Genomic DNA, 26,048 nt, shown 5'->3' on the forward strand with positions numbered 1-26,048 from the left:
GCAAAATGAGAACTGGAACCAAGATGTCTAAGCTCATGTGCGGGATTCATTTAGTTCTGAAGGTGTAAGCTGTTTGTAAACCAGGATATGTCTTACTTACTAAGATAAAGGTGACAACAGAAAGCCCTATCAGCCCAGAAATCAGAGTCCTTGAATTCAACTCAAGCCTCTCCTTCTAGATAGTTTGAAATCGCTGCATGTATGTTGCTTCATCTCTCCAGGCATAAGTGTTGTCATCTAAGAATGAAGGAATTTTCCAAAATGACTTGTGAAACTCCTTCCTGCTCTGTAAGCCCATGATTCATGTCTCAGGTTGTAACAGCACTCAGGGTTATAGAGTCTCAGGGTGGAGAAGCCTGTTGCTATTTGGGAAGCTTCCCTTATCTTTGGTTGACTCAGGGTTCTTGCAGCAGGAAGCAGAATACCCACCTTGCCTAACACTCTGGTTTCCCCCTTGTAGGTGGCATTGTCTTGAACCCTTCTTTCTACGGCATTCCTGGGCACACCCACACCATGATCCACGAGATCGGGCACAGCCTGGGCCTCTATCACATCTTCCGAGGCATCTCAGAGATCCAGTCCTGCAGCGACCCCTGCATGGAGACGGAGCCCTCTTTTGAGACCGGAGACCTCTGCAATGACACCAACCCAGCCCCCAAACACAAATTTTGTGGCGACCCAGGACCAGGAAATGACACCTGTGGCTTTCACAGCTTTTTCAACACTCCTTTCAACAACTTCATGAGCTATGCAGGTAGGGCCCTGTGCTCCCTTTGGGCATCACACCTGGGCTCCAGTCCTGGCTCAGGGATAACCTCAAACAAGCTGCTTTCCTTTCCTAAGACTGAGTTCTTATCCCAAGCAATCAGAAAAATATTTCCTTCCTAAACATCTTAGGGCTACAAGGAAGATGATGCATATCAAAGCTTCTCAGTAAGACATGCTTTAGGAGGGTGACAGCGACCCATATGCAGGAAATGCAGGTAGAAGTCCTCTTGAGACCTAATGCTTGAAAGTATCCCCTCTCTGGCTCTCACTTTCCTCAAGAAAGTAAGATCTCTGGGCCTGATCTCCAAAGTCCCTTCCAGTTTTTCACTTATATTTTTCTAAAGTGGGGGGTTATTGAACCTTTTTTTTATTTAACCTAGATCTCTCTTAGACAAATGTAAGATTCTTGCACCCTCCTTTATAGCTTTTTTGCAAAAAGAAAAAAAAGGGGGCTTTTGGTTTTGCAAATGCCAAATTATTACATGAGATTGGGCATGTTTTTCTCACAACTGCTTAAACCTTTTCTATCCATCAGTAACAAGGATGCTTTAGGTTCTCCTATGCCCTGAGTTTCCCTTCAGCACCTGATTGTCAAGGCCACTACAAGCCCTTTGAGACCTTTGGTAAATGAGGACAAGACACACCTTCCTCAGGTTATCACAACCCTCACCACCAGCTCCTTCAGTGAATAGTCCACGTGAAAGGGGCCATCCACAAACTTGCACACAGTAGGCCAGCATTGAACTCTATAATAATACTCAATGTAGGCATCTCTTTCCCCAATAGAACAAGCAGATTCTCTGACAAGAAGAGATGGCATCTCATATATCACTTATTTCCAGGACTTAGCCCAGGGCCTGGTGCCCAATAAAAGTGTGTTAGGAAGGAAGGAAGAAAGGAAAGGAAGTGGGGAGGGGAGGAGAGGAGAGACACAGAAAGAAAATCTCTTACAGAAGATATGTAAAATGGATTCTTACTGATAACAGTATTTCCCCTCATAAAACAATTTATTACCCATAAAATACTTTAATATGCTCCATGTCATTTAATTTTCACAACTCATCTGTGGGGTAGGATCCCCCCACCCCGTGACAGTACTGAGGTTTACTGCAGTCCTTTGCTCCAAGTCACATGTGTGGAAGAATTGAGCACCCACCTTGGGTGGTTTTCATACTTTGTTCCACAGAGGTGCCTGGGGTAGCTGCTCCATGGTGCCATGAGAGTGGGGGTCTAGGCCCCCATTCCTGCTTGAACCAGGGAAGCCCCTTTCCAACTGACGGACATTTCCGTAGGAGTTTTGACAGGGATAATATTTAAAGAGAGGATTTTACTACTGAAACCCATAAGATTTGATGAACCCACTGGTCCCTCCTCTTTTCCCCTTTGGGTTGATGTCCTCTTGGGACCTTTTTTTTTTTTTATAAGTTTCCTACAGTCAAATTTGACATCTCTTGAAAAGCCAGTAACCCACTTCTGGTACCATAAAGAGTCTTTAGATTTAAATCTCTAAAAATACACCAGGGTGTTGGGTATTTCCTCAAAAGCACATTCCCACTGGGCTCCCATTCCCAGCCACACTGACACTCCACATCCGGTGCCCCTGTCCCCTCACACAGCCCTGCTTACGTTCCATTTCCGTAGCACCTTTCCTTGGCCAGCTCAACACACATGGAAAATAAACAATAACATGAGTTTGGAAGTTTGCCGGCCTCTTAGGGGCCTAGAAGCAGCCACTAGCTACCAGACCCCCATAAACTAAACTTTTTTTTTGTTCCCCTTTGTACAGATCTAAAGAGTGATGGATTTACTGTTGTTTTTTTGAAAGGAACCCCCTCAGCTCAGTGACCCATTAACAGCAGAACTAATTCACTGAACTACGATAACAAACTTACACCCGCAAAAGCATATTCAAGGCGACCACGAGCTTTGAAATGTTTGTTTCCCTTAGGATCTCTGACAGATGGGGTGACAAAAGCAGCTGGATGGAATTCAAAATGCAGAACGGGATTGGGTTCTCAGGGCTGGAGAAGGCAGGGCCCAGGACTCCCTTCTTCAAGAAGAAAGGGTAGAAGCATTATCCAGTCAACTTCTTCCCGTGGCCTTTCATTTCTGGATGCTTCTTCCCCAAGCCTGGTCCATGGTTGGGTAAAAGTTTTAGTCAATGCAGCATGGCCCAGCAGAACTTTGTGCAAATCTGACCATGGTTTGTGTCTGTGCTTTTCAATATGGCAGCCACTAGCCACATGGGATCCTTGAGCATTGGAAATGCAACCAGGGTGACAAGGACCTGAATTATTATTCTCAAATCATTTTAACTAATTTAAATTGAAAAAGTCACATGTGCTTGTAGCCACCATATTGGCCTTCTCAAGCTTAGGATAATTCTTTTTTTATTGGTGCATTTTGATTATACAGAATAGTGGAATTCATTGTGGCTTATTCATATATCCACATCATATAATTTGACCAATCTCTTTCCCCAAAACCTCCCCTTCAGCAATTCTTAAGTACCTAAGATATGTCAGGCATTGTGTGTGTTGAATCCTCAAAAATAATTCAAGGAGGTGAGAGCTGTTCTCATCATACCTGTTTTACAGATACACAAAGTGTAGTTCAGATAACTTAAGTAACTTGCCCAGGGTCACACAGATAAAATGGGCCAAAGTTGTGACTTAAACCCAAGTCTATTACCATAGAGCTTTCCTATCCTGAGGAAGAGTCCCAAGTGCTCAGATCAAACAGACAGCAAGCAGGTGATAGGGGCAAACAGGAAGTACCAAGGGAGTATATTTATTTTGAACTGTTGGACAACCTTTAACTTATAGATGGGCAGCAGCCCTGACCCTCCACCTGAAGATAATAGGCCATACAAAGGGGGTACTCAAGAGGACCCTCCACTTGGAACCTCCTTAAGACTATAAGAAATCAGGGTTTCTCCAGACTACAAGCCATGTTCCCATATTTCATGTGTCAGAGTCTTTTACTGTGCACAAATGCTTTGATCCTTCCATCCTATCCCTAGGAATATTTCAAATATTCTAGAGTAAATATCTATAACTTCTATAATAATTTATTATTAGGGCTATTATTTTCTTTATAATTATTTTAAAAACAAAAAAAAAGACTTTTACAAAAGTTGACTCAGGCATCCGTGCCCTAGATATGGTTAGCTTGTTAAATGGGTCTCATCTGCTTTATGAGGCAGGTATAGTATTCCTCAGTTCACGGTGGGTGAAACTGAGGCTGACAGGGTCAGCATTTCTGCCCAAAGTCCTAGAGTGCAAACTTCCAGCTACCGGTGCAAATTAGTTCTTGAGACCAAGACTCAGTTGGCAAGCCCAGAACACTGTAACAACAGTATGGTGACCTGGGCAGGTCCTTTCTGCTTAGGGGTAACATGGGCACAGAAGAACCCCAGGAGCTGGCTGTTCCTGGAGGCCAGGATGAAGTGGCCACAGGTAGTGGGAGAGGGACATTTAGGGGCAGGAAGCCAAGTAGGGCTGACTTGAGACATTAGCTAATTGAGACAGAGCATTTGTGATAAAAGTAAAGCCTGTGGGACCTCACCCAAGGTTCTGATAGCAGGTGATTCTCTATGTGATGTGCCCTGGGACAGGTGTCTTCCAGCTTCAGCTTTAATCTTCAAATACATTCTTATCCCCCCCTAAATTCTATTACCTGTCTATTTCCAGAATTTTTTACTGACAAACATGAAAAAGTTTAGTTTTTAAGTTATGAAGGAAAATATACTTCTCTAGGGGAAAAAGCAAATACATCTGAAATTGACAGAGGGAAACGTCCTTACTGTTGTTCATCCCCACTCATCTTGATAAATGTTTTATATGCCCCCTGCCTCGTCGAATTCTCACAATTACCCATGGGTTGAAGTTGATTTGAATGTCTCTAATTTGTACATGAAGACATTTCTTAGTTACTTCATTTTTCGGTAGTGATAGTATTTCATTCTATGCCCTATCATAGAGAGTCAGCTCTCTATTAATGGACAGATGTATCAGCTCTGATTTATTTTTCCCCTGTGGTGCTGGGGATTGAACCCAGGACCTCACATCACTGGGCAAGTGTTCTACCACTGAGCCACACCCCTCAGCTCTAATATTTTTACTATTATCAGCAATGCTTCAAGGAATATCCCAACACATGTATTTCCCCCCATATTTGAACAGGAACATCTATCTGTTGAACTCATGACTGTGAATTGCTAGATCAAAAAGAACATGTGTTTTGCATTCTACTTTTCTGCCTGCTTCCTTCTTTCTACAGTCATGCACAATCATGTGCACACAATATTCCCTAACGTGAGGTAGTAAGATACCACCGAACAACAGTAGACATTGCTCTTGGACCCTGCACTCTTTCACCTTCACCATGTGCCAAGATGAGCACTCTTGTTATTATCACCGTCTTCATTTACAGATGGGGAAACCAAGGACAAAGTCACTTGTCCGTTTGACTTCAGATCCTACGTGCATTACTCTGAATAAATAACTATACTTCTTTCCTTAGCCATCATGATGATTTCCTGCATCTGACCTATTCAGTAGCTCTTCTAAGGTTTTCAGGATGAAGAAAAAAATGACCAGATGATCCGGCCATTCTTTAACAGAGGTGTTTGGGCATTGGGGAGCCCTAGAATGTTTGGTATTCATGGAGTTGCAGGTGTATCTGACTTCGAGATGGTTTACCCAGTCACTCTTATACAATGCTTCTAAAGGGACATCAGGTTTTTCTGCTTCCTCCAAGTGAGAGCTGGGAAGGAAAGCTGGGAGGAGACTTAAAAATCACCAAGGGATTCAAGGCAGCTTTTGGGTATGAACTCCCTCACATGTCTGTCCCTTCCCGTCAAGGTCATGTCTAACTCCCCAGCACCTGACCAACTTATTTTCTGTTTGTTTGATAAGGAGAAGTGAGTTTATGCTGCAGGATTCTCAGTAGCAGGTTTATTTTAAGATCAGACAAGTGATGTACTCCTCTGTCTGGGGCCCAGCTACAGAAACCCTGACCACACAGACACTTCTGAGAGGTGATGTTTTTGGAAACCAAGCCCAAACAGTGCCTTGCTCTCTGGGGGCCAGGTCTTGGGTCACATCTTTAATCCACATCCTGAAAGAGAGAGAGAGAGAAAGAGAAAGATTGAGGATCATTAGACCAAAAGGCCCCTGAGAGATAACATTCCCATCTCCCTCAGGCTCAGATCCAGTCTCCACTCTTATCTATCAGCCACCTGCAGGAGACTTTGTGCATACGAGTTCTCATTTACTCTCAGAAAGAATTTCTCATTTATATTATATTTATTTTATATTTATATTATATTTATTTATGGGGTAAAAATGGGAGCTCATAACCCACTTGAATCAAATTGTGAAATATGATATAACAAGAACTATGTAATGTTTTGAACAGCCAACAATAAAAAATTAAAAAAAAAAAAAAAAAAAAGAATTTCTCATGCTCATTAGAAGCACAGACAGGAGTCTTGGCTGCTGGGGTTCAAATCTCAGATCTGTGCTTAGCTCTGTGATCTTGGAAAAGTTGCTTTTGCCCTCTCTCATCCCTGGTTTCCTTTTCTGTAAGATGGAGAAAATGATAGAAGGCACTCCAAAAAATAGTGAGTATTGGGGGAGAGGGGTTTAAATGTGTCCCCAAGACTATGCACCATGTTTGATTCATGCTTGGCTCATACTAAGCACGTGTCCCAGGGACAGAACTATGAGCGGGGGTATAACTGCATTTTCCCATCTGCACACTGAGCTGAGCCTGCCTGATTCTGACCTGTCCTGTGCTCTTGCACAGGACACGGAGGTTCTGGGCTGTGAGTTTCCTCTCTGGCAACGCCGCCCAACTTTCATTCCTAGTCCCAGCCATGTAATCTGACCTCAGATCTCTCCCTCTTCAGAAGCCTTTCTGGCTCCCCTCCTTCCCCTCCTGCTGTCTCCCTCCGATCATTGGTGGTGGTGGACATCACAGACTTCTGCGACCTTAGAGCAACCTTGATGCATACAGTACGCTGGCCTTGACCCCATAACTAGACCAAAAGCTCTTCAAATTCTTTTTCGGTTTCTTCTTTCCATGCCCCTTAATGGAGCAGAGGATTTGCGTTAGATGCTCAGAAGGCTTCGTGAAGGGCCATATCATTGCATCCATTAAAAAAAGTATTGACAAATGAGTGGATGAATGAAGGCGAGGGAAGACTTGGGGAAACTGGTGAGCACATGAACTAGTGAGTGATAAGCAAGAGGATGAGTGAGCAAGAGAGTGGATGAGATGGGGGAAGGGAGGCAGTGAGGGACTCCTTGGGGACCCGAGGATTTGGAGACCCTAGAAAGCCTCTCGCCTGCCCTTGTCCTCAGCTGTGCTGCCTGGCTGCCCTCTCCCCAGTCTCAGACATAGTTTTCCGGTTCCATCCACCCTCCCCTTCCTCCTGCTTCCTCTTACCTGTCTGCAGGAGTGATGACTACACTAATTTGTTCACAGACCATTAACTCTTGAGCACTGGAAGAGGCCACCCTGAGTTGGCAAGGAAGGACCCGGGTGCTGGCTGGCTCTCTGGCCGCCAAGAGACGTCATCGTTCTGTTGCCTGCCTGTGCAGCTCGGTGCTTATCTCTCCCTCTGCCTGCTTGCAGATGACGACTGTACAGACTCCTTCACGCCCAATCAAGTCGCCAGAATGCACTGTTACCTGGACTTGGTGTACCAGAGCTGGCAGCCCTCCAGAAAGCCGGCGCCCGTGGCTCTCGCGCCCCAGGTCGTGGGCCACACCATGGACTCCGTGACGCTGGAGTGGTTCCCACCGATCGATGGCCACTTCTTTGAAAGGTGAGTGTGGCCTGTGAAGTGTTGATCCCACTCTCTCTTTCCTGCCAAGAAGAGGGGAAACATGGAAGGGAGGCAGCCTTGGAGAGGGGTTTTGCTGTGTATGCTCTGTTTCTTGTGCTTGTTAAATGGACACCTCTGCCCCTTAGCACAGTGATTGGTACCTGGAAGCAGGTGGTAAATTTTGGGTCAGGGAATGAACAAATGCTTGCTGATAGAAAAGAATAGGTTAATGATACCCAATTTTAAGTGAATACATGTTTAGATTTACTTTATTATTAAGAACTTAAAAACTTCTATTGCTAGAAACCTCCTTTGAGAGGGAGGTTCCGGTCTCCATGATCTTGGGAGCAGAAATTGGTTAATGGGCCAAACCCTTCATGTTCTATTATGTATAATTCACATTTTCTGTTGTGGCACATGTGTATGCATGTATATATTTGCATGAATGTATATGTATAACATTTATTCAAAATATTTATGCCTGCTATTTATTTCTAGAGCTGAGGGTGAAATATTTAGAAGTCCAGAGAAAAATATACCTTAGTTCCACTCCCTTCCTTGTCAATCACCAATTGGGTATATGACCTTAGACAACAAATCACTCTCCCTCTCTGAGTTTTATTCTCTTCTCTCTGGAAAGTGGGTCTGATAACACTCAATGGACAGAAGGCAAAGACCTGAACTAAACGGTTCCCAGTGGTTCCTTTCAGCCTGAAGAATCCCTGAGGAGCTCAGGTCTGGAGGGAGCCAGGTTTAAAGGGTTCATGATCACATAACGTAACGTTAACATCTATTTTGGATCTCTTCTATAATTCAGGGAAGATGAGTATATCACCCCACTCACAGCTCCTCTTGGGGATGTTTCCTCTAGCAACATTGCTATAACATTGATGTTGGTGAAAATGATAGCCATGCTGATAATTAAGTATTGTTTCTCTATTGGGGTTGCTGCTATTTTTCAAGTGCTTATGGTGTGGCTGATTGTATACTAAATGCTTTGCTGATAGAGTCTGATTTAACATCTCCAGTACCCCACTAAGAAAGAGATCATCTTCCTCATATGCCAGATAAGGAGAGAATTGGAGTTGAAAAAAGATGAGAGACTTGACCAAAAGCCCCTAGAATGTAGTAGGGGCTGGACTCCAACTCATACTTTCCAATGTTTTGTCTATGACTCCCATGAACTAGAGTTATGAAGGAGGTATTGTACCTTCCTGCAAATGAGCCACAAAGGGGTGACAAACAGCTCCCATCTTCAAGATTCTCTATGAGTGCTCATGTGCGTACAAAAATATATTAAACAAAGGACCTCAGTAGACCCTTCTCAAAAGAAGACATAGAGATAGCCAAAAGGTAAATGAAAATACATTCAAGGTCACTAATTATCAGTGAAATGCATAGAAAAGCTACAATATTTTCTCTCACTGTTAGGATGGTTATTATCAAGAAGACAAAAGGTAACAAGGGTTGGAGAAGACGTGGAAGAAAGGGAACATTCCGAGGCTATTGGTGGGAATGTAAATAAATACAGCCATTGTGGAAAACAGTATGGGGGCTCCTCAGAAAACTAAAAATAGAGACACCTTATGATCCTGCAATCCCTTTTCTGGGTATTTATCCACAGAGATGGAAATCAGTATGCAGAAGAATTATCCACACTCTCATGGTTCGTTGTAGCATTGTTCATTATGGCTGAGCTGTGGAAACCAGTTAAGAATCCTCCATGAGATGAATGGATAAAGATTTTGTGGATGTGGTGTGTATACACAAGAGAATACTATTCAGCCTTAAAAGAGGGGAAATCCTGTCATTTGTGACAACATGGATGAATCTGGAATACATTATGCTAATTGAAATAAGCCAGATACAGAAAGACCAATGCCACCCGATCTCAATTAGATGTGGAATTTTTAAAAGTTAAACTCATAGAAGTGGAGAGCAGAATGATGCCTAACAGAGGCTGAGGAGGAGGGTTCCTGAGGAAGGTAAGATGTTGATCAAAGGGTACCCAATAGTAGTTAGACAGGAGAAATAAGCTTTCCTGATCTTATTGCAAAAATGGTGATCCTACTACCCAAAAGTGCATCGTATTTTCTAAAATTGCTAAAAGGTTAGATCAATTTTTTTTGGCACAAAATGCATAGTATGAAAGGGAGTGGGTTTGTTAATTAGCCTGGTTTAATCACTCCATATAGTAAACATGTATCAAAACATCACATTGTACCTCACAAATTCTCAATGTCAGTTATAAACAGAATTTTTAAAAATTTAAGATCATGATATATCATGGCACCATGCAAAATTCAGGCTCCGATTTTCCACATTTCCATCAGTCCCTGAATCTCAGCCTTCTTGGGCAGCTGGATGAGTGCGATCCATGTGGAAGGAGACGTACTCCCTGGGCTCTCTGTAGAAACTCCCTCTCTTCTGCCCCAGCTGCTCTCACTGGGAGCTCAGCACTGGGTTTGGGAAACCTCATGTGACACTTCAGAGGAGGCTTTCCAGCAGCCCGTAGACTTATTTATTTTTTCTGTGGTGATGAGAAGTTTCGGGCTTTTGCTCCGTCCTTGGCCTCGATTCTACTTAAAAATGGAAGTTTTGTAAATGCAGCTTCCTGTGTATGTATTCAATTTGTATTTCATAAAGCAGTTATTGTCCATTAAATAAATACCATCTGATTGTTGGAAGCCTATTGGAGGGTTAATTGTTGTGTAATGAGATATGTCTCTATTACATAGTGCCCTCAGCTTCAATCAATATGTTTTTAATAACCTATAGTCAGTTGGTACTGGAGGCTCATACAATAGCTATTCTGTGCCGTCTAAGATTTCATAATGGAGTTATCATAGGTTAAATTAAAACTGACACTTTTGAAACGTATCTAATTAGGGTTAACAGCTACATGAACCGTCGTCTATAGCTAATGGAACTTGGTCCCCAAGTTCAATAAATTGCTGAAACAGAACTACATTTTAAGTATATCACTCTCCCATACACTTGGAGTTTACATTCCTGCAAATTGGCTTAGTACAGAGTGTTCAAGCTTTGATGTCAAGTCATCCATTTTCCCTTCTCGGTTTTGTTACTCCCGGCTGACTGGACGTTGGGTAAGCCATCTCACTTCTCTGATCCTCTGTGTCTTCTTCCAAAATAAAGGTGCTCACTGTGCCCACATCACCCAGCTTTTGTGGGAAATTCAACAAGATGACATCTGCGATAGGACAAGCACATAGACTCTACACTCAGGCAATTTTAGCTTCCATCTTGTGCAATGTTTTCTGAAGCTGTTTAGCTACTCGAAAATCCCCTTTCCCTGCAAAACCTCTGGTGTTTTCCACGTCATCCATCAATGCCAACGTCTCACCCCCGGCCATGCTCAAGTCCTCCTGCTGTTCTCACATCTGTGGTCTAAGAGAATACAAGGGTTTCCCTTAAAAAAAACATATTCAAATCCTCCCACAGCCTGTGTCCTCACACATGGGCAACTGAGTAAATAATTCAAGGCCACCCCTGGTTTTTCTAGCTCCTTTATTTTTATCTGCCTTGCAAACATGTGTTGACTGGGTGGTTTCAGTTATTTGAACAATTGGCTATGGTGTATTGGAGAAAATACTGGCCTCAGAACCAAGAGACCTGGGTTTGAATGCAAACCCGTCCATTCCCTCTGCCTCTTCAGCCTCAGTGTTCTTCTCATCTGTAAGCCCAAAGGGTTCTAGCCTTTCCCCACCAAGTTTTCTCTTCCATATCTCAGAACACAGAAAACAATTTGAGTAACTATTTTTTTTCACTTATCTCGAAGATAGGACATAATCAGTATAATTCTAGTTGTAATGGAGACAAGTTAATTCATTTTATATAAAGAATGTCTTAGAGAAGCACTCTCTAATAGGGCTTTATGTGGTCATGGAAATCTTCCATGTCCACACTGTCCAAGTTGGTAACCGCTATCCAGCTGTGGCAAAAGAGCACTTGAACTACAACTAGTGTGATTGAAAAACAGAATTTTTATATTTACTATTAATTGGCCTAAGTTTAAGTAGCAGCAAGTGTCTGGTAGCTGCCGTATTGAACAGCACAGATTTAAAGCTTTAAGCTTTGAGTCTCACAGAACCTGGGTAAGAAAGATGATCTCTCTCAGCATTAGCATCCTGTGGGTATATGACTTCAGTGTGTGTTTGGGTGTAGACACAGATGCCCATGAAAATCAAATAAATGTCAAAGGTAGGAAGCACATGCACTCCCAGGATGTGTAGGACGTCACCCATTTGCTCTTGGTCTGTTGATGGTTTGTTCACTTATCTGAGCATTTCTTAGGGACCTGGGATATGTTGAGAATTTAATGAAATTCAAGTGATTTTGTGTGTATCATGTAAAGAAAAACATCTAAAGGAAATAGAAAGAAAATCCCTGTGACCATTAAGGTCAATGGTTCCTGAACCCATTCCAGGACATTTGTAGTCTCATTGTCACCCTAAAGCTAGTCATGTGACTCAAGAGTTGCTGAGCATGGATTACAGTCAGTCTAAGGAAATTGCCCTCATTAACAATGCTGAACAAGTTTCTCTCTCCACCCCTAATTAATTCCCAACAAGTACATTTATATAATTACTATTATTGCTCTTATGAGAATAACTTACATGCATTTAAAACGTATAGAAAATTTCAAAAATCAAGAAGAATAAGCACAAGGGAGGAAATCAATCACTATAAGTTCCACCATTCAGAAGCAACTAACAATAATATTTTGTCATATAGATTATTTGAATAGTGTTGAGACATTTGCAAATTCAGCTTTGAATATGACTTTTTCATCTTAATATTATAGTTTACACATTTTGCATAAAATTGCATAATTTTTATAAATGCTTTCATAATAACTTCTTGCCTTCCATTCAACAGATTAACCATAGTTTTTTTTTTTTCATTGTTCTCCTATCATTGAATATTATTCTGCTTGCAAAATTTCTACCTGTTGTATAGTTTGGCACTTGCAATTATACGCCTGAGAATGCAGAACATGCAATTTGAAGGTCTGGATTAGGTTAGCCATAAATATTAGCCGTGCATCTGAGTGACTGATATTTATTCATCCATGTATCCATTAACTAGATATGATGGTCAACACTATGAAATAAGTTATCCTTGGCCCTGGAAGAAACAGAGAATCATAAAATATGGACTGTGTCCTTAAGAACCTCATAGACTACTGAGAGAAATTCATTTGTCTTCATATAAGAAATGATATCCTAGGAGAACCTTGAAGGATGAGGTGACAGAAGCAAGGATTGGGGGAGAGGACAACATGACTCAATGTGGCAGCTCACCAGAGCCTATCAGCAGAGAGAAACAAGGCCAGAGTGATGGGAAGAACAGTTCTCTGGGGTGTTGGATGCCATAGTATGGGTTATTGGGGGCTGGATTTACCCAATGAAGTAAGCATGGCCCATTGAGATTGAGGTTTGGGGACGATCTGGCCACAGTCAGACTGTGATGCTCACATGCATGTCTTCCTTACCACTGGAGCCTGGAGGCACAGGGAGTTTCCCTGAGATGGGAGAGCCCTAACACTTAATGATCTGGCTCTTCATTGTGTCCTTTCAGGTAGCCGAAGCACAGAGATTCCTTTTAGGTTGATAGACAGCAGGATATTGCATTTTAAGAAATGAAGAGTTAGGCTGAGTATCTCTAGATTCAGTTTCTAATTCCTCTTAGAGTTCACTCAGTTATGTAGGGTTTGGGATCCACAATCATACGGCAGGAAAAGACTCATCCTTTTGCCTTCCCCACAACTGTCTTCTAAATTTCTCTGCAAAGAAATTTAGAGAGCAAGTAGGATCCCAGAGGGCTGTTATGGCCAAAGGGAGATTGAATCCAGATACACAAGACAGTAGGGGAAGCCACCATAATATTCCACTTCTGGGGCTGGTCCCATTGAGGGATTGGCTCTTCCCCTGGAAAGCTGCTAAAATGAATTAGATGGCATAGTTAAGAAACTGTTTTTGACTGTTAAGTTAAGGAGTGACTCATCCATCCCCAGAATGTCAGGGCTGGAAGGTTCCCCGGGCATCATCTCATCCAGATCACTTAGCTTCAGATGAGGGATCCATGCCTTATTCATATTTAATGCCTATGACACAGGATTGCACCTGGCACATAGTAGATACCTGCTGAATATTGTTAAAAGAGTCACTTTTGAGGACAAGATGAGGCAACAGATTTTCTCACAACCACATGGCAAATTCTCAGCCAGATGAAATTAAAATTACTGCAGATGATGGGCCTCTGGCTTGTTGTTTTGTGCTGCTTCAAATGAGAAAAGCATATGCACCATCCGGACAGAAGCCACTTTGGCCCATATGAGGTCCTAGGCAAAGGGAGAAATTTCACTTACAGTCATTTTTTTGAACCTTAGCATACGTTGGGAGAAGTGTGTGTGTGAGAGAGAGAGAGAGAGAGAGAGAGAGAGAGATAAAATGTGTGTCTTCTGCCCTGTTGCTTTGGTCTAGTCCCATCAGTTGCTCATCCAACTGTTCCTAAGTCTGTGCATTTCCCCTCTTTCCTTGGCCTCCTAGAGAATTGGGATCAGCATGTGACCTTTGCCTGGAAGGGAGGATCCTGGTGCAGTATGCCTTCAACGCCTCCTCTCCAATGCCCTGTGGCCCATCAGGACACTGGAGCCCTCGGGAAGCCGAAGGTAAGACAGTTTTCTGGATACGCATTGACGAGGAGGTGTGCGAAGAACAAGTCTTTCCTATATGGCATTCAGTGATTTATTATGGTCTTTCCCCTATACCATCTCGTTTGATCTTAAGATCACCTTGAAAGGCCAGTATTCACGCAGTCACTCATTCAACAAATATCTGGAGCACTTATGTTGTCCTAGGTATGTTATTTTCATGACACCAGTGAGGAAATGAGGCACCAAGAGGCCACATACCTGATAAAGATGCCGTATGCAAAGGTGTTTATGTAGCCTGCAGACTTCAGCTGTCTGTGGGTACAAACAAGGTCACCTTAGTCGATGCACCTATTTGAGGTCTTCGAGGTGTCAATAATCTTTGATTTTTCTTATTTCTGAGACTTCCAGGGAATTCTCACATGTGTCACATATATTCCTTTTAATGTCTTCCTCGTACCTCTTTTTGGAGATCCATTTACCTACAAGAAGCTTAAGGAAAGCTCTCCCCGCCATAGCCACTGTTCTGGGCTGCACCCATCATCAGACTCTACCCTGCTTGGGGTTGTCTCTCAGGCTTTCCAAAGGGCCAACAACTGTGCCCTCTTACAGAATAATCACTTTATATAGAAAACAGCTGCTCTGTTCTCTACAGTAACTAAGAGAACACCTTTGCCAAGCGCCATCTGTCACTTGACCCTGAGGCCAGGGTGGCAGAGACCCTGTGCCTTCCTCCCCTTCTCTATCTCCCCATTCCTGTCCCTCAGAGACTTGCATATGGAGCCTGACCCCACCCAGTAATTCTTGCTGTTGTACAGGTCAGCTCATGCCAACAGTCACTGGGTGGGGACACTATTACACCAGTTCATCAGAGGAAGCAGAATCTGTCTCCTCATTGAGCGCCAGTGAGAACTTCTCTGCTATCCTCTGTATTTTTAGAAAGAAGGTTGAAAAGGGAAAGCCAGAGATAGACTAAAGCTAGAAGAGAGATCAGAGAGGAAAGCAAAGTTTAAAAATGATGGCACTGTACTTTATTTTCTAAAGTAGCTTAAAATAAAAATGAGAGTTGAACTCGGGAACTCTAAACAAATCCATCTGGAATGTAAAGCAAGAGGGATGTCTGGGAGAAACCCTCGGCTCAGCCTCGCAGAATCACACGCTGTCAGAGTTGGAAGGGATGCCTGGGGTCATCCAGCTCCGGTTCCCACCCAGTGCAGGAATCCCCTCTATGTACTTCCTCACTGAGGCTCCCCGGTACCCTGTTATATAGCTTCATTTGTTTTAGAAAGTACTTCCTTAAATTTTTGGTTGGAATTTTTTCACCCCTACCCAATGCACTCTGAGATGTCACAGCGGAAGCTGTGTGTGTCCCTGATAACTGGCAATATTTTACATACTTTCATAGAATAAACCTATTCTCAACTGAGACAGCCTCAGGATGGGGCTGGGTTCTGTCCTGAGTAGAGGGCAAGGCTGCCCTGACCGTCTGCCAGAGCAGTCAGATGAGCAAATGGGCCATGACCATTCAGTGTAAAGAGAACTATGTCATTAGTTGTGAAGAGTTGGGGACCAGTAGGTAGGAGACATAGGCTCCCCATGAAATGTCACGAAGTGCATTTGAGAATGGGAAGAACTCTAATATGTTTAGAGCAGCAGTTTTCTAAACTTGATCCAGAGGCTTTCTGGAAGGGATTTCATGGTATCCACAAAGTCAGAATTGTTTTCATGATGTCACTAGGATACCATTTGCCTGTTTCACTTTCATTCTCTTCAGAGAACACAGTGGGGTTTTCCATTGGATGCATAATATATGATGTTCTTAGTGCTCTGATGGCTGACCAAGAGAAGGCACATTTGTAATCATGAGTTTTAAAATTCTTGCTTCTTATTTATAATATGGTAGCTACCAATAGAGATGGACTACATAGGAGAGCCTGTGAAATTCTGTACAAGTTTAAATGGGTGTAAAGCATGAGAGCTTGATGGGGCCAGGAGAGGTTCCATAGGTGAGGTGGAAAATGACCGGGTGAGGATGGGTTTGAATTCACCCTGAGGGCAGTGACCAGACACCCCATGCTTTGGTCTGGGTTGTGTTTATGGTGAGGTGTGCATGTTATAAAGATTGCTTGAGCAGTTCTGCAGAGAAACGATGCAGGGTGGAAAGTCCAGGAAGACAGGGAATGATGAGTGGCTGTACCTGGATCCAGGCTTGGAAAGGTGGTACCCCGGGTGAGGTTTGTGGAAGTAAGAATGGAGAGGAGTTGAAGGAGTGGAGAGAGATTCGGGAGGTGGAATCAGCAAGGATCTCCCTGATGCTTCTCTGGCTAGCATCATGTTGGCTTGTTCTGCTTCTTGTTTGAGTGACACGATTTCCAGACATCTCCTCACACCTCCATCCAAACCAACTGTCAGTTTGTCCCCGACCCTCTTAACCTGTGACCTGCGATACGGGGGTTCCACTGCAAGCGCAGAATCCCCTGGTTTCCTGAGCTGACTCGGGCCTCCAAGGAAACCCAGACACTCTGGGTTTTCCTCCTATGTAAATTTAGCACATGCCGGCCAGGGAAAGACACCGTTCTTTTTTTAGAGCATCCTATTACAGGCTCTGTGATCCGTTTGGCTCAGACTCTTTTAATATCCTTGAAGAAATAAACTTTTCCATGAGCCAAACTCTGCAATTTCTTTCTCAACTCATTTTCATCCTATTTATCTTTGTGTGTTTAAGTTTTTGGACTTCCCAAACTAACAGAAAACTCCCAGATTCATAAGTGATGCCAGACATATCTGTGGGTTGGGAATAAAAAAGTACAGTTGGAGGGCAGGGGATGAGGAGGACCACACCTTGGTCCCAGCCCCTCCATCAACATGATCCAGGACCCGAGTGAGTCCCTTCACAACTCTTGCCCATAGAATGGACAGTGGGATTCTAATGTCTTTCCCAGCTCTAATAGTAGAGCTGTAACGTCTTTTTTAATTTCACACTAAGAAGACAGAAGGTTCTACATCCAAACAGCTATTTGTTGGATGTCTATTGTGCTCCATTAACCTAATTTCAAAGAAGGTAGATGGTCACAGACTTCCTCCTTTTGTTCACAGAAAGTGGATGCACTCCTATTTTCTTGAGCAGGAACGGTCTCACAGAGGGATACTTCCTGAGGTATTTCCCATGATACACGTACAGCCTGGAATTAGGTAGCTGGATCTGGCAGGTGCAAATCCCATTTAAGATTACTTGTGCGTTCCAAGTGTTGGGTTTACCATGAGAGACTGACACATGGCACTAATTGTTTCCATTTTTTCTTGTTTGTGTGGGTGCTTTCTTCATTGTTCTGGCCAGACTATTTCAGGGTGCTCATCTATACATCTAGAAAAAGCCCCGGCACCAAGTTTTTATGACAATATTCATGTCTCCAGTTCCAGTGTACCTACAGATAGACACAGCGTAGGTGTCTATACAGAGCATCATGATGTAAATGCAGATCAGCATAATATGTATAAATACATCTCTGCACACATCTGTGACCTCACTCTATCCGTTTATATCAACATGGAACCTTTCATTTAGTTGCCATATGTACATTTCGTTACCACATACATTATTAATAATGAGGACTTTGGACTTCTCTTTCTTTCCTGCTTTTCCCTCCTTTGCTCTACTCTCCTTTTCCCCTTTCTTTCTTCCTTCCCTACTTTTTCTTAATTTGTTCTTTTTAGTTATATATGGCACTAGAATGTATTTTGACATATCATACATACATGGAGTATAACTTTCCATTCTTGTGATTGTACATGATGTGGAGTCACACTGGCCATGTGTTCATATATGAACATAGTAAAATTATGACCAATTCATTCTACTGACTTTCTTGTTCCCATCCCCCCTTTCTTTCCCCCATCTCCCCGTCCAATCCAGAGAACCTCCACTCATCCTTCCCCCAACCCCCACCTATTGAGAGTTAGCTTTGTCATATCAGAGAGACAAAGGATTTTTTAGGATTGGCTTATTTCACTTAGCATGATAGCCTCCAGTCCCATCCATTTAGCAGCAAATACCATAACTTCATTCTTCTTTATGGCTGAGTAATATTCCATTGGGTATGTTTTCTTTATCCATTTCATCTGTTGAAGGGCACTTGAGTAGGTTCCATAGCTTAGTTGATGTGAATATTGATGTGGGTGAGTCACTATAGTAGGCTGATTAACTCCTCTGGATATAATCCAAGGAGTGGGATAACTGGGTCAAAGGGTAGTTCCATTCCAAGGTTTCTGAGGAATCTTCATACTGTTTTCCAGAGTATTCCCTCCTTTCTTTCTTCTACTATTGGTTCCTTTTTCTTGGCCCCTCTCCCTGCCTCAAAAACACACCCAATCAATCTCCCAGCCCTGTCTATTTTCCTCCTTAGCAACTCTGACTTGTCATCTCTGATGCTGTCTTTGCCCCAGCCTTAGTTGTATCCTGTATATTAATGCAGGAGTCTCCAAACCTTGCCAGACTGGAAGCTTCATGAAGACAGTGTCTAGAACCCTGTTCCCCCGGGGGCTAGCCTTTCTCTGGACACAGGCCTGGCACTCAATAATTATTCTTTGAATGCTAAGATGGATAGATGGTTGGAGGGGTACATAGTACCTGTGTCTCTGTTTTAGTCAGCTTTTCTGCTGCTATGACCAAAAGACATGTCAAGAACAGTTAAAGGAGGAAAAGTTTATTTGGGGGCTCAAGGTTTCAGAGGTCTCAGTCCATAGGCAGTGGACTCCATTCCTTGGGGCCTGAGGTGAGGCAGGACATCATAGTGGAAGTGTAGAGTGTAGGAAAGCAAATTAGGGCATTGCACCAGGAATCAAAGAGAAAGAGAGTTCTCCCCACCAAGACAAAATATAAACCCCAAAGACATACCCCCAGGGCCCCTACCTGCCTACCGTTACTACCAAGTTAATCCCTGTCGGGGGATTAATGTCCTGGTTATGTTAAGCCTCTTATAACCCAATCATTTCATCGCTAAATTTTCTTTCATGTCTTTGGGGACACCTTACATGTAAACCTTAACATTCTCCAAGTAGTGAATTTTCTAAAAGCAAATCTAACGTTCCTCTGCTTAAATTTCCCAGTACCTCTTCATCGGTCTCCTTTGACGCTCACTTTCCTTAATGTGACATACAAGACGCTTCCTAACGCATCTTTCCAGCCTCAGCATTTGCTCTTCTCCCATCACTCTGCAAACCAGGGTCACCTTAGCTCTCCCTCTCTCTCCACTCTTCTCTTTGCTTAGAATTCCTCCTCCCACCAAGATTTTCCTCATTAGTTCTTCCTTCCTTTTCAGGACCAAGCTTAATACATTGATGAGCATTTATTAGTGATCTCGTTCCATTTGCATTTTACAGCAACCCGGTGAGGTAGGTAACAGTACAGTAGGTAACAATGAGAAGCTGCATAGTTGACATTTTAACCCAACTTTCATTGCTTCAAAGCCTGGCACGCTGCCTGGACCAACAGTATCACATAATATTCTACTCCCCACCAGGGATTACTTAACCATCTGAGTCTCAGTTTCCTCTTCTGTAAAAAGAGTTTCATAAAACCTGCACCATAGACTTACTGCCAGCATGAAAGGAGCTCAGGCATGTAATGCATTTGGCACGGTGCCTGCACGTAGAGGATGCTCGATTCCTGAAGCCTGGTGTTATGGCAGGGATTGCTGCTTTGGGGATGGGCTGGACTTCATGACCCTTGTGGCTGTTCTTTACAACTCAGGGTCTGTCTCTAATAACCAGACACGGATAAGCTTCCCTAAGACTGCTACTTCTGTTTACTTACTGGAGCATAATGACCAGGCTCACCTTCTTGTCCTTTGGAAAGCATTTGGTCCCTGTTGATTAACAAGAAACCAGGGAGGAAGGACGAGCCAAACAGATTTGTCATCTTTGCTCTCCTGTGGCTTCCCACCACTGATAGTCATTTTCTCCAAGGAAGGGAGAAAGATCATTTTATCCCTTGCCAATTCTGGGAGAAAGCCCATGGAGGGTGGAGCACACTCACCTGGCACCCACCTCCAGGCAGCAGGCTCTAATCCACACAGTAACTTTATTTTTTTTAACTCTGTGTTCACAAGGTAGAATGTTCTTCATTTAACAAATACTGATTGAGCATCTGCTGTTTGCAATGTTATTAAGCAAAGACTCAGTGGCATAGAGTGAAATAGACCTGTAAAACAGACAGGAATGTTACCCATTCTTCAGGGCTTTGATGACAATCAGATGAGTTCACTAATCACTAAGGAATGTGCTTCATATACTGTAAAGTTTTGCCCTCAATAATGTTTACTGAATGAACAAGTAATACACATGGGCCCACCATCCACAAAACCTGAGTCAGAAATCCAGTGGGTTGGGGAGCAGACAGGGGAAAATCTTCAGCTGGGCAGGAAGTTTTATTTGTGCTTTTCATTTAAACTAAAGGTTGCTTCTAGCCAGCAGTTGTTGTGAATAATGAATGAACCTAGTCAAGGAGGGTTGGAGGGAATCTTATATTTATAGCCATCTCTTCTTGTTTTGATGACTTGTATCTTCAAAAGTCTGTGCATTTCCCTTGTTCCCTTTTCTCCTCTTTTCCATCTCCACGTGGTTGGTGTCTTCTCTCTTCTTCCTTGTCTTGGCAGAGCCAAAGAGGTTGGAGGCATTTACAGCTTTTTCGAGAGTTGCTTTTCTACCCCACGTGGCTTTCTAATACTCATTTGGTGCTGATTCCTATACCTCCTACCTGGACCTTGTGACATTACCAAAAGGTGTTTTCAAACAAAGATCACTTTTTTTTTTTCCTTTTTGCTTTAGAAATGTCCGGTGTCCTCACCGCCATAGCCACCAACCACTGATACTGAACATGAAAAGGAGTATGGCTAATAGCACAACCTGAATGTCCCCCATTCTACCCTCACCAGATGCTCTGTAACTAGGCTCCCATAAGCAAGTTAGAGCCAATTGCTGCATCCTGGTTACTTTTCTCAGTAGTGTAGGGAAGAGCTCTCTGAGGGTCTAGATGTGATTTCAGCAGAGAAAAATTCAGAAGTCATGGCAGGCTGAGGTCAGTTCCCTAGGGAAAGAGTAGAAGAATCCCTCTCTTCCCCCTCCTGAATCCCAGCCCTCCCCTTCCTGAATCAGACTGGAAAGAGCTCAGAGAAGCTCAGTGGTTTGGAATGACCTCACGTAGGGAAAGGGAGGAAGACAGATAAGGTGGCTCCAGAGCTTTCCAGCTTTTCATGGCTATTTCCTCCCAGATCTCCAGTCCAAGGGGTGGATGCTACCCTTGCTTACCTCCTCTTCGCTCAGGGTTTTCTGGTGTATCTTTCAGTCCAAGCAGGACGTCACAAAGGCTATAATAGCACATGGATTCTCACTTATTTTAGTGACTCCACATCCATCATGAAAAAGAATGAACTATAAGGACTTCTGAATGAGGTCAAGCTGGGTTCTAAGGCTGACCTTGACACTTCAAGTTTATGAACTTGGTCCATTCACTCCACGTTTCTGAGCCTTAGTTTCCTCACTTTATAAATGAATCCTTGCAAAAAATTAAACATGTTCATGGGACATACATGATTTTTATGCTAAGGAGCAAAGTTGTCAAATGAAAGATTAGGAAGAGAATCTTGGACATCAACTCAATAGTAAGACACTTATTTGAATGCAGTTTGACCAAATGTCTGGTGATTCATCCGAGATCTGTTTTCCAGGGGTGGGGAGAAACTGGGTGCTATGTATACAAAAGATTAATCACAACACTAGAATTCTCTCTCATTTTTCTACATTCTCATCAGACCAGTCCCTTATGGGGTCTGTGGGAAATTCTAATGACCAGAATGAAGGTCTTGACTGAGGAGCTCATTCCCTCCCATCTTCTCCATAGGTCATCCAGATGTGGAACAGCCCTGTAAGTCCAGCGTCCGCACCTGGAGCCCAAATTCAGCTGTCAACCCACACACAGTCCCTCCAGCCTGCCCTGAGCCACAAGGCTGCTACCTCGAGCTGGAATTCCGGTACCCCGTAGTCCCTGAGTCTCTGGCTATCTGGGTGACCTTTGTCTCCACTGACTGGGACTCTAGTGGAGCTGTCAATGACATCAAATTGTTGACTGTCAGTGGAGCGAACATCTCCCTAGGCCCTCAGAATGTTTTCTGTGACATTCCACTGACCATCAGACTCCAGGATGTGGGCGAGGAGGTGTATGGCATCCAGATCTACACATTGGATGAACATCTGGAGATCGATGCTGCCATGTTGACCTCGGTTGCAGACAGCCCACTCTGCCTGGAGTGTAAGCCTCTGCAGTATAAAGTGGTCCGAGACCCTCCTCTCCAAGACGACGTGGCATCTCTCCTACACCTCAATAGAAGATTCAAAGACATGTAAGTATGCCTTCTCCATAGGAAGTTGATCAAGTGGATAGGTGGTAGAGGGATGTTCAGAGCGTCAGAAAGACCTGGAGTGGAAGGAGAAAGTTCCTCAGGCTCTAATCACTTCTGGGGATTATAGAATCATCTCAACAAGGCAGGATTGATATAGTAGCAAGAGTGTGATAAGCAAGGAACCAAGAGGCTTAAATCTGGTGACACCTCTGATGTTTGACCCTAACCTATGAAACTTAGCCTCCCCATCAGTAAATGAACAAGGTTGGATGTGAATAGCTGTAAGAAACTCACTTATTACAATGAAGGTAGAAGAACCTAAGTTTGTTAATGATTTCCATTTTCTATGAAGTTGAAGCAGATTCAAGCATTCTGATTGCTTTTTTGGTGAATGAAAAAGAGATGAAGTTATAGCAGATTGGCGTGGGAATTGGGCATACTCCTGAGTATTTTCATATATATTTTGCTGGAAGGTGAATGTTGCATCACAGTCCTTGTTTCTGTCTCATTTCCTGAGATGGAAAACAGGTGTTTGGACCTCTTAAGGGTCTTTGTAGCTCTAGGATCCATGTTTTTTTTGTTTGTTTGTTTGTTTTGAGGGATGGGGGGATACTCAATGATTTCATGTGAGATAGTGCTTGTCTTTAATCGTCACTTTTAAAACCAGTTCTTCAAACATATCCAGGATTTAGGCTTTATGTGGAAGGCCACCCTATGATGAAGTTATTAGTGATTTTCCTTGTGTCCCAGAAAATGGGCTAAGGTCATTTCATCTTTTACTCATTTCATCCTCTCTACAACCACATTTTTCAAAGGAGAAAACTGGGGCTTAGAGTTGTAAAGTCATTTGTCTAAGATCATGGGGTTAGGAAGCAATGAGATCAAGACAAGCATCCAATCCCAACTCCTAAGCCAGTGTACTCAGCTTAAGTTGAATCAGAGATGTGATTCCAACTTCCCCTTTAGTCTGAAAACTGATATAGCCTTAATCATCTTATGTGGGTAGAATGGTCTAAGCTGTCAATCAACAAACATTTATCAAATACCCACTATGTACATGGGGACTGCTTTGAATACTAGAAAGAACCATAACTCTGGACTCAGACGCTTTGCGTCTAGTCACAGCTGGTCCACTTACTAATGTCAGATAAATCAGTTAATCTGTTTGAGCCTTAATTTCGCCTATGTGTGATGAAAAAGTCCAAGTCCATGGTTTCTGTAAGCCTTTTGTGGCTCTTTATTTGGTTCTAAGATGATATAAGACATAATCTCTGCTCCGTCTACTTGAAAATATTTACTCAGCCAATCATTAATGGAAACCAAGTTCTGGAAGGAAACTTTTAATCTTTTTAAGAGACAGAACCACTTTCAAACACTTTACCAGCACTTCCTTTTACATGCCAGCAATTAATGTGCACATCTCAAGCAAACCCTCACCCATGCATTGAATCCGAGATGAAGAACATCTGGTGAAGAACTCAGAGGGAGCACTTGGTCTGTGTTTAAGAATGTACTTAAAATTTAAAGGATCGTCTTGCCTTGAAAATATTCCATAACGCTGTCTCTTCCATCTCCTCACTTGTCTGGAGTGGTAAAGTTCTATAAATATGCATCCACTTAAAATTTCTTTATAAAACAATGGAGGAAAGAAGTAATAGATGTCTTAAAACCTCAGTTTATACACAGCTTTCATTTTTTGCCTTGATTTATGAGTCTGTGAGAGCTGACACGGGTTGATAAGTGTGGAATGGTAGAAGTTAAACAGAAGTAAAAGCACCCTGAGTTCTATTCTTAGCTAAGTCACTTACTTGCTCTACTATCTTAGGTAAGTGGCTTGCCCTTTCTGGTCTTTAAATGCCTCAACTCTACAAGGAGAAGTGATTCTCACACTCAGTTGCCTAACCCCAAAACTTGGACTCTTTTAAAATTTTCTGAGTGTCAGCCTCCATCCCTCTTGCCCTCCTCCCAGGTATTGATTTTATTGGAAAGAGTAAGGTGCAACCTTCAGGACTTTTAAAATCTCAACAGGCAATTACAATGTGCAACCAAGTTGCAGATCCCCTGCACTAAAATAGGTTCTCCAAGTCTGGATTCAGACCAGCTGCATCTACATCACTTGGAAACTTCCAAAGGACAGGTTCTGAGGCCACAGTCCAGCCTATGAATCAGAATTTCTGTGGGCAGGGTCTCTCTAGGTGATTCCAGTGCTGGTCAATTTTAATAGTGACTGCTCTGAACAAACCTTGCAGTCCAGTAACCTCCAAATTTTCTTCCACTCTCGAAACTACTCATTTAGTTAACAAGTATATATTGAGAACATTCTACGTGCCAGAGTCTGTACAGGGAACTGGGAGTCAGGTCCCTTTCTTGAAGGCACTCAACAGGAGTGCTAAGGACCTTGTCCCTTGGTGAAAAACCAACGCCTATGCCATTTTGCTTCCCGAAACCACCAATGTTCAACTCCACACGCTCATGAACCATTTATGCACCAAATGCTCCTTTATAGACCCTCAAATTTGACAAGCACAAGGCTGAACTGAGATGCCAGTTTACCTTCTTCTTTTTCTTTCTTGAGTCTCAAGAATTTTATTAGAGACCTGGGCTGGGCTTTCTGACCTTAATGTTCTCTGAATGTCTGAAAATAAAGGAAAACACATCACTTCATTCCAAGTCAACCTTCCACTTCATCTCCTTTATCTCTTGGTAATTTTAGTTCTGAACCCCACCACAAATACCTCTTTGTGTGTGTGCATATATGTGTATGTGTATTTTGCTGCTTTAACATTTTTTCCGTATCAAATAAATTGGCTTCTATACAAGTTCTATATAAAGACTGTTTGGGAGAAAAAGAGGAGAGAGAAAAAAAAAGGCTTTCTTTTTTTTTCCCTGACTCAACCCATTACATGATTCCCTTTGACCTTTGTCTTCATTCTTTTCTCTCAACAAAAATATTTATTCTTTCTGTTATCTACACTAGAGATAGTTTTCCAAGGTATGACATTGATGAAGGGAGAGCCTTCTGTGCTTACCCCATGGAAGTTTCTGGTAGACTGATTACTTTTGGCCAGGACAAGGAAGAAATGTGGAATGCTTCCATCTCCCTTAAGCCAAAACCCCTCCAGTGAATAAGAACTGACACTATCAAAAGAAAAGGTACTAGTGCCAACTCTTCCACTGACTCACCATACAACACCAAGACCCAGTGCTTCACCTATTTGGGCCTCATTTTCCACATCTCTAATATAAGGGGAGAATATATGGAGCTCTTTTCTGTGGGTAGACATCAGAGAAAGTGTCTCAGGTAACAGGCAACTCATACACTTTTTTGTAATCAAAAGGATTCAACAGGAATTGTACATGAAAATTAGCATCC

At 42.8% G+C, this 26,048-nt stretch overlaps 1 protein-coding gene across 1 annotated transcript in view; it reads left to right on the top strand.

Moving 5' to 3' along the window:
- Positions 1-26,048, top strand: part of Pappa (pappalysin 1) — a 232,771-nt gene that overhangs the window by 56,367 nt on the left and 150,356 nt on the right. Inside the window, exons 4-7 of the mRNA XM_046451913.1 lie at positions 461-754; positions 7,411-7,603; positions 14,176-14,297; positions 22,177-22,675. Coding sequence (XP_046307869.1) covers positions 461-754; positions 7,411-7,603; positions 14,176-14,297; positions 22,177-22,675 — 1,108 coding nt within the window. The remainder of the gene's footprint in view (positions 1-460; positions 755-7,410; positions 7,604-14,175; positions 14,298-22,176; positions 22,676-26,048) is intronic.

The sequence above is a fragment of the Marmota monax genome, unplaced genomic scaffold (assembly GCF_021218885.2).
Source record: "Marmota monax isolate L192 unplaced genomic scaffold, Marmota_monax_Labrador192_F-V1.1 WCK01_AAM20220418_F8-fsc00020, whole genome shotgun sequence".
Classification (NCBI taxonomy): domain Eukaryota; kingdom Metazoa; phylum Chordata; class Mammalia; order Rodentia; family Sciuridae; genus Marmota; species Marmota monax.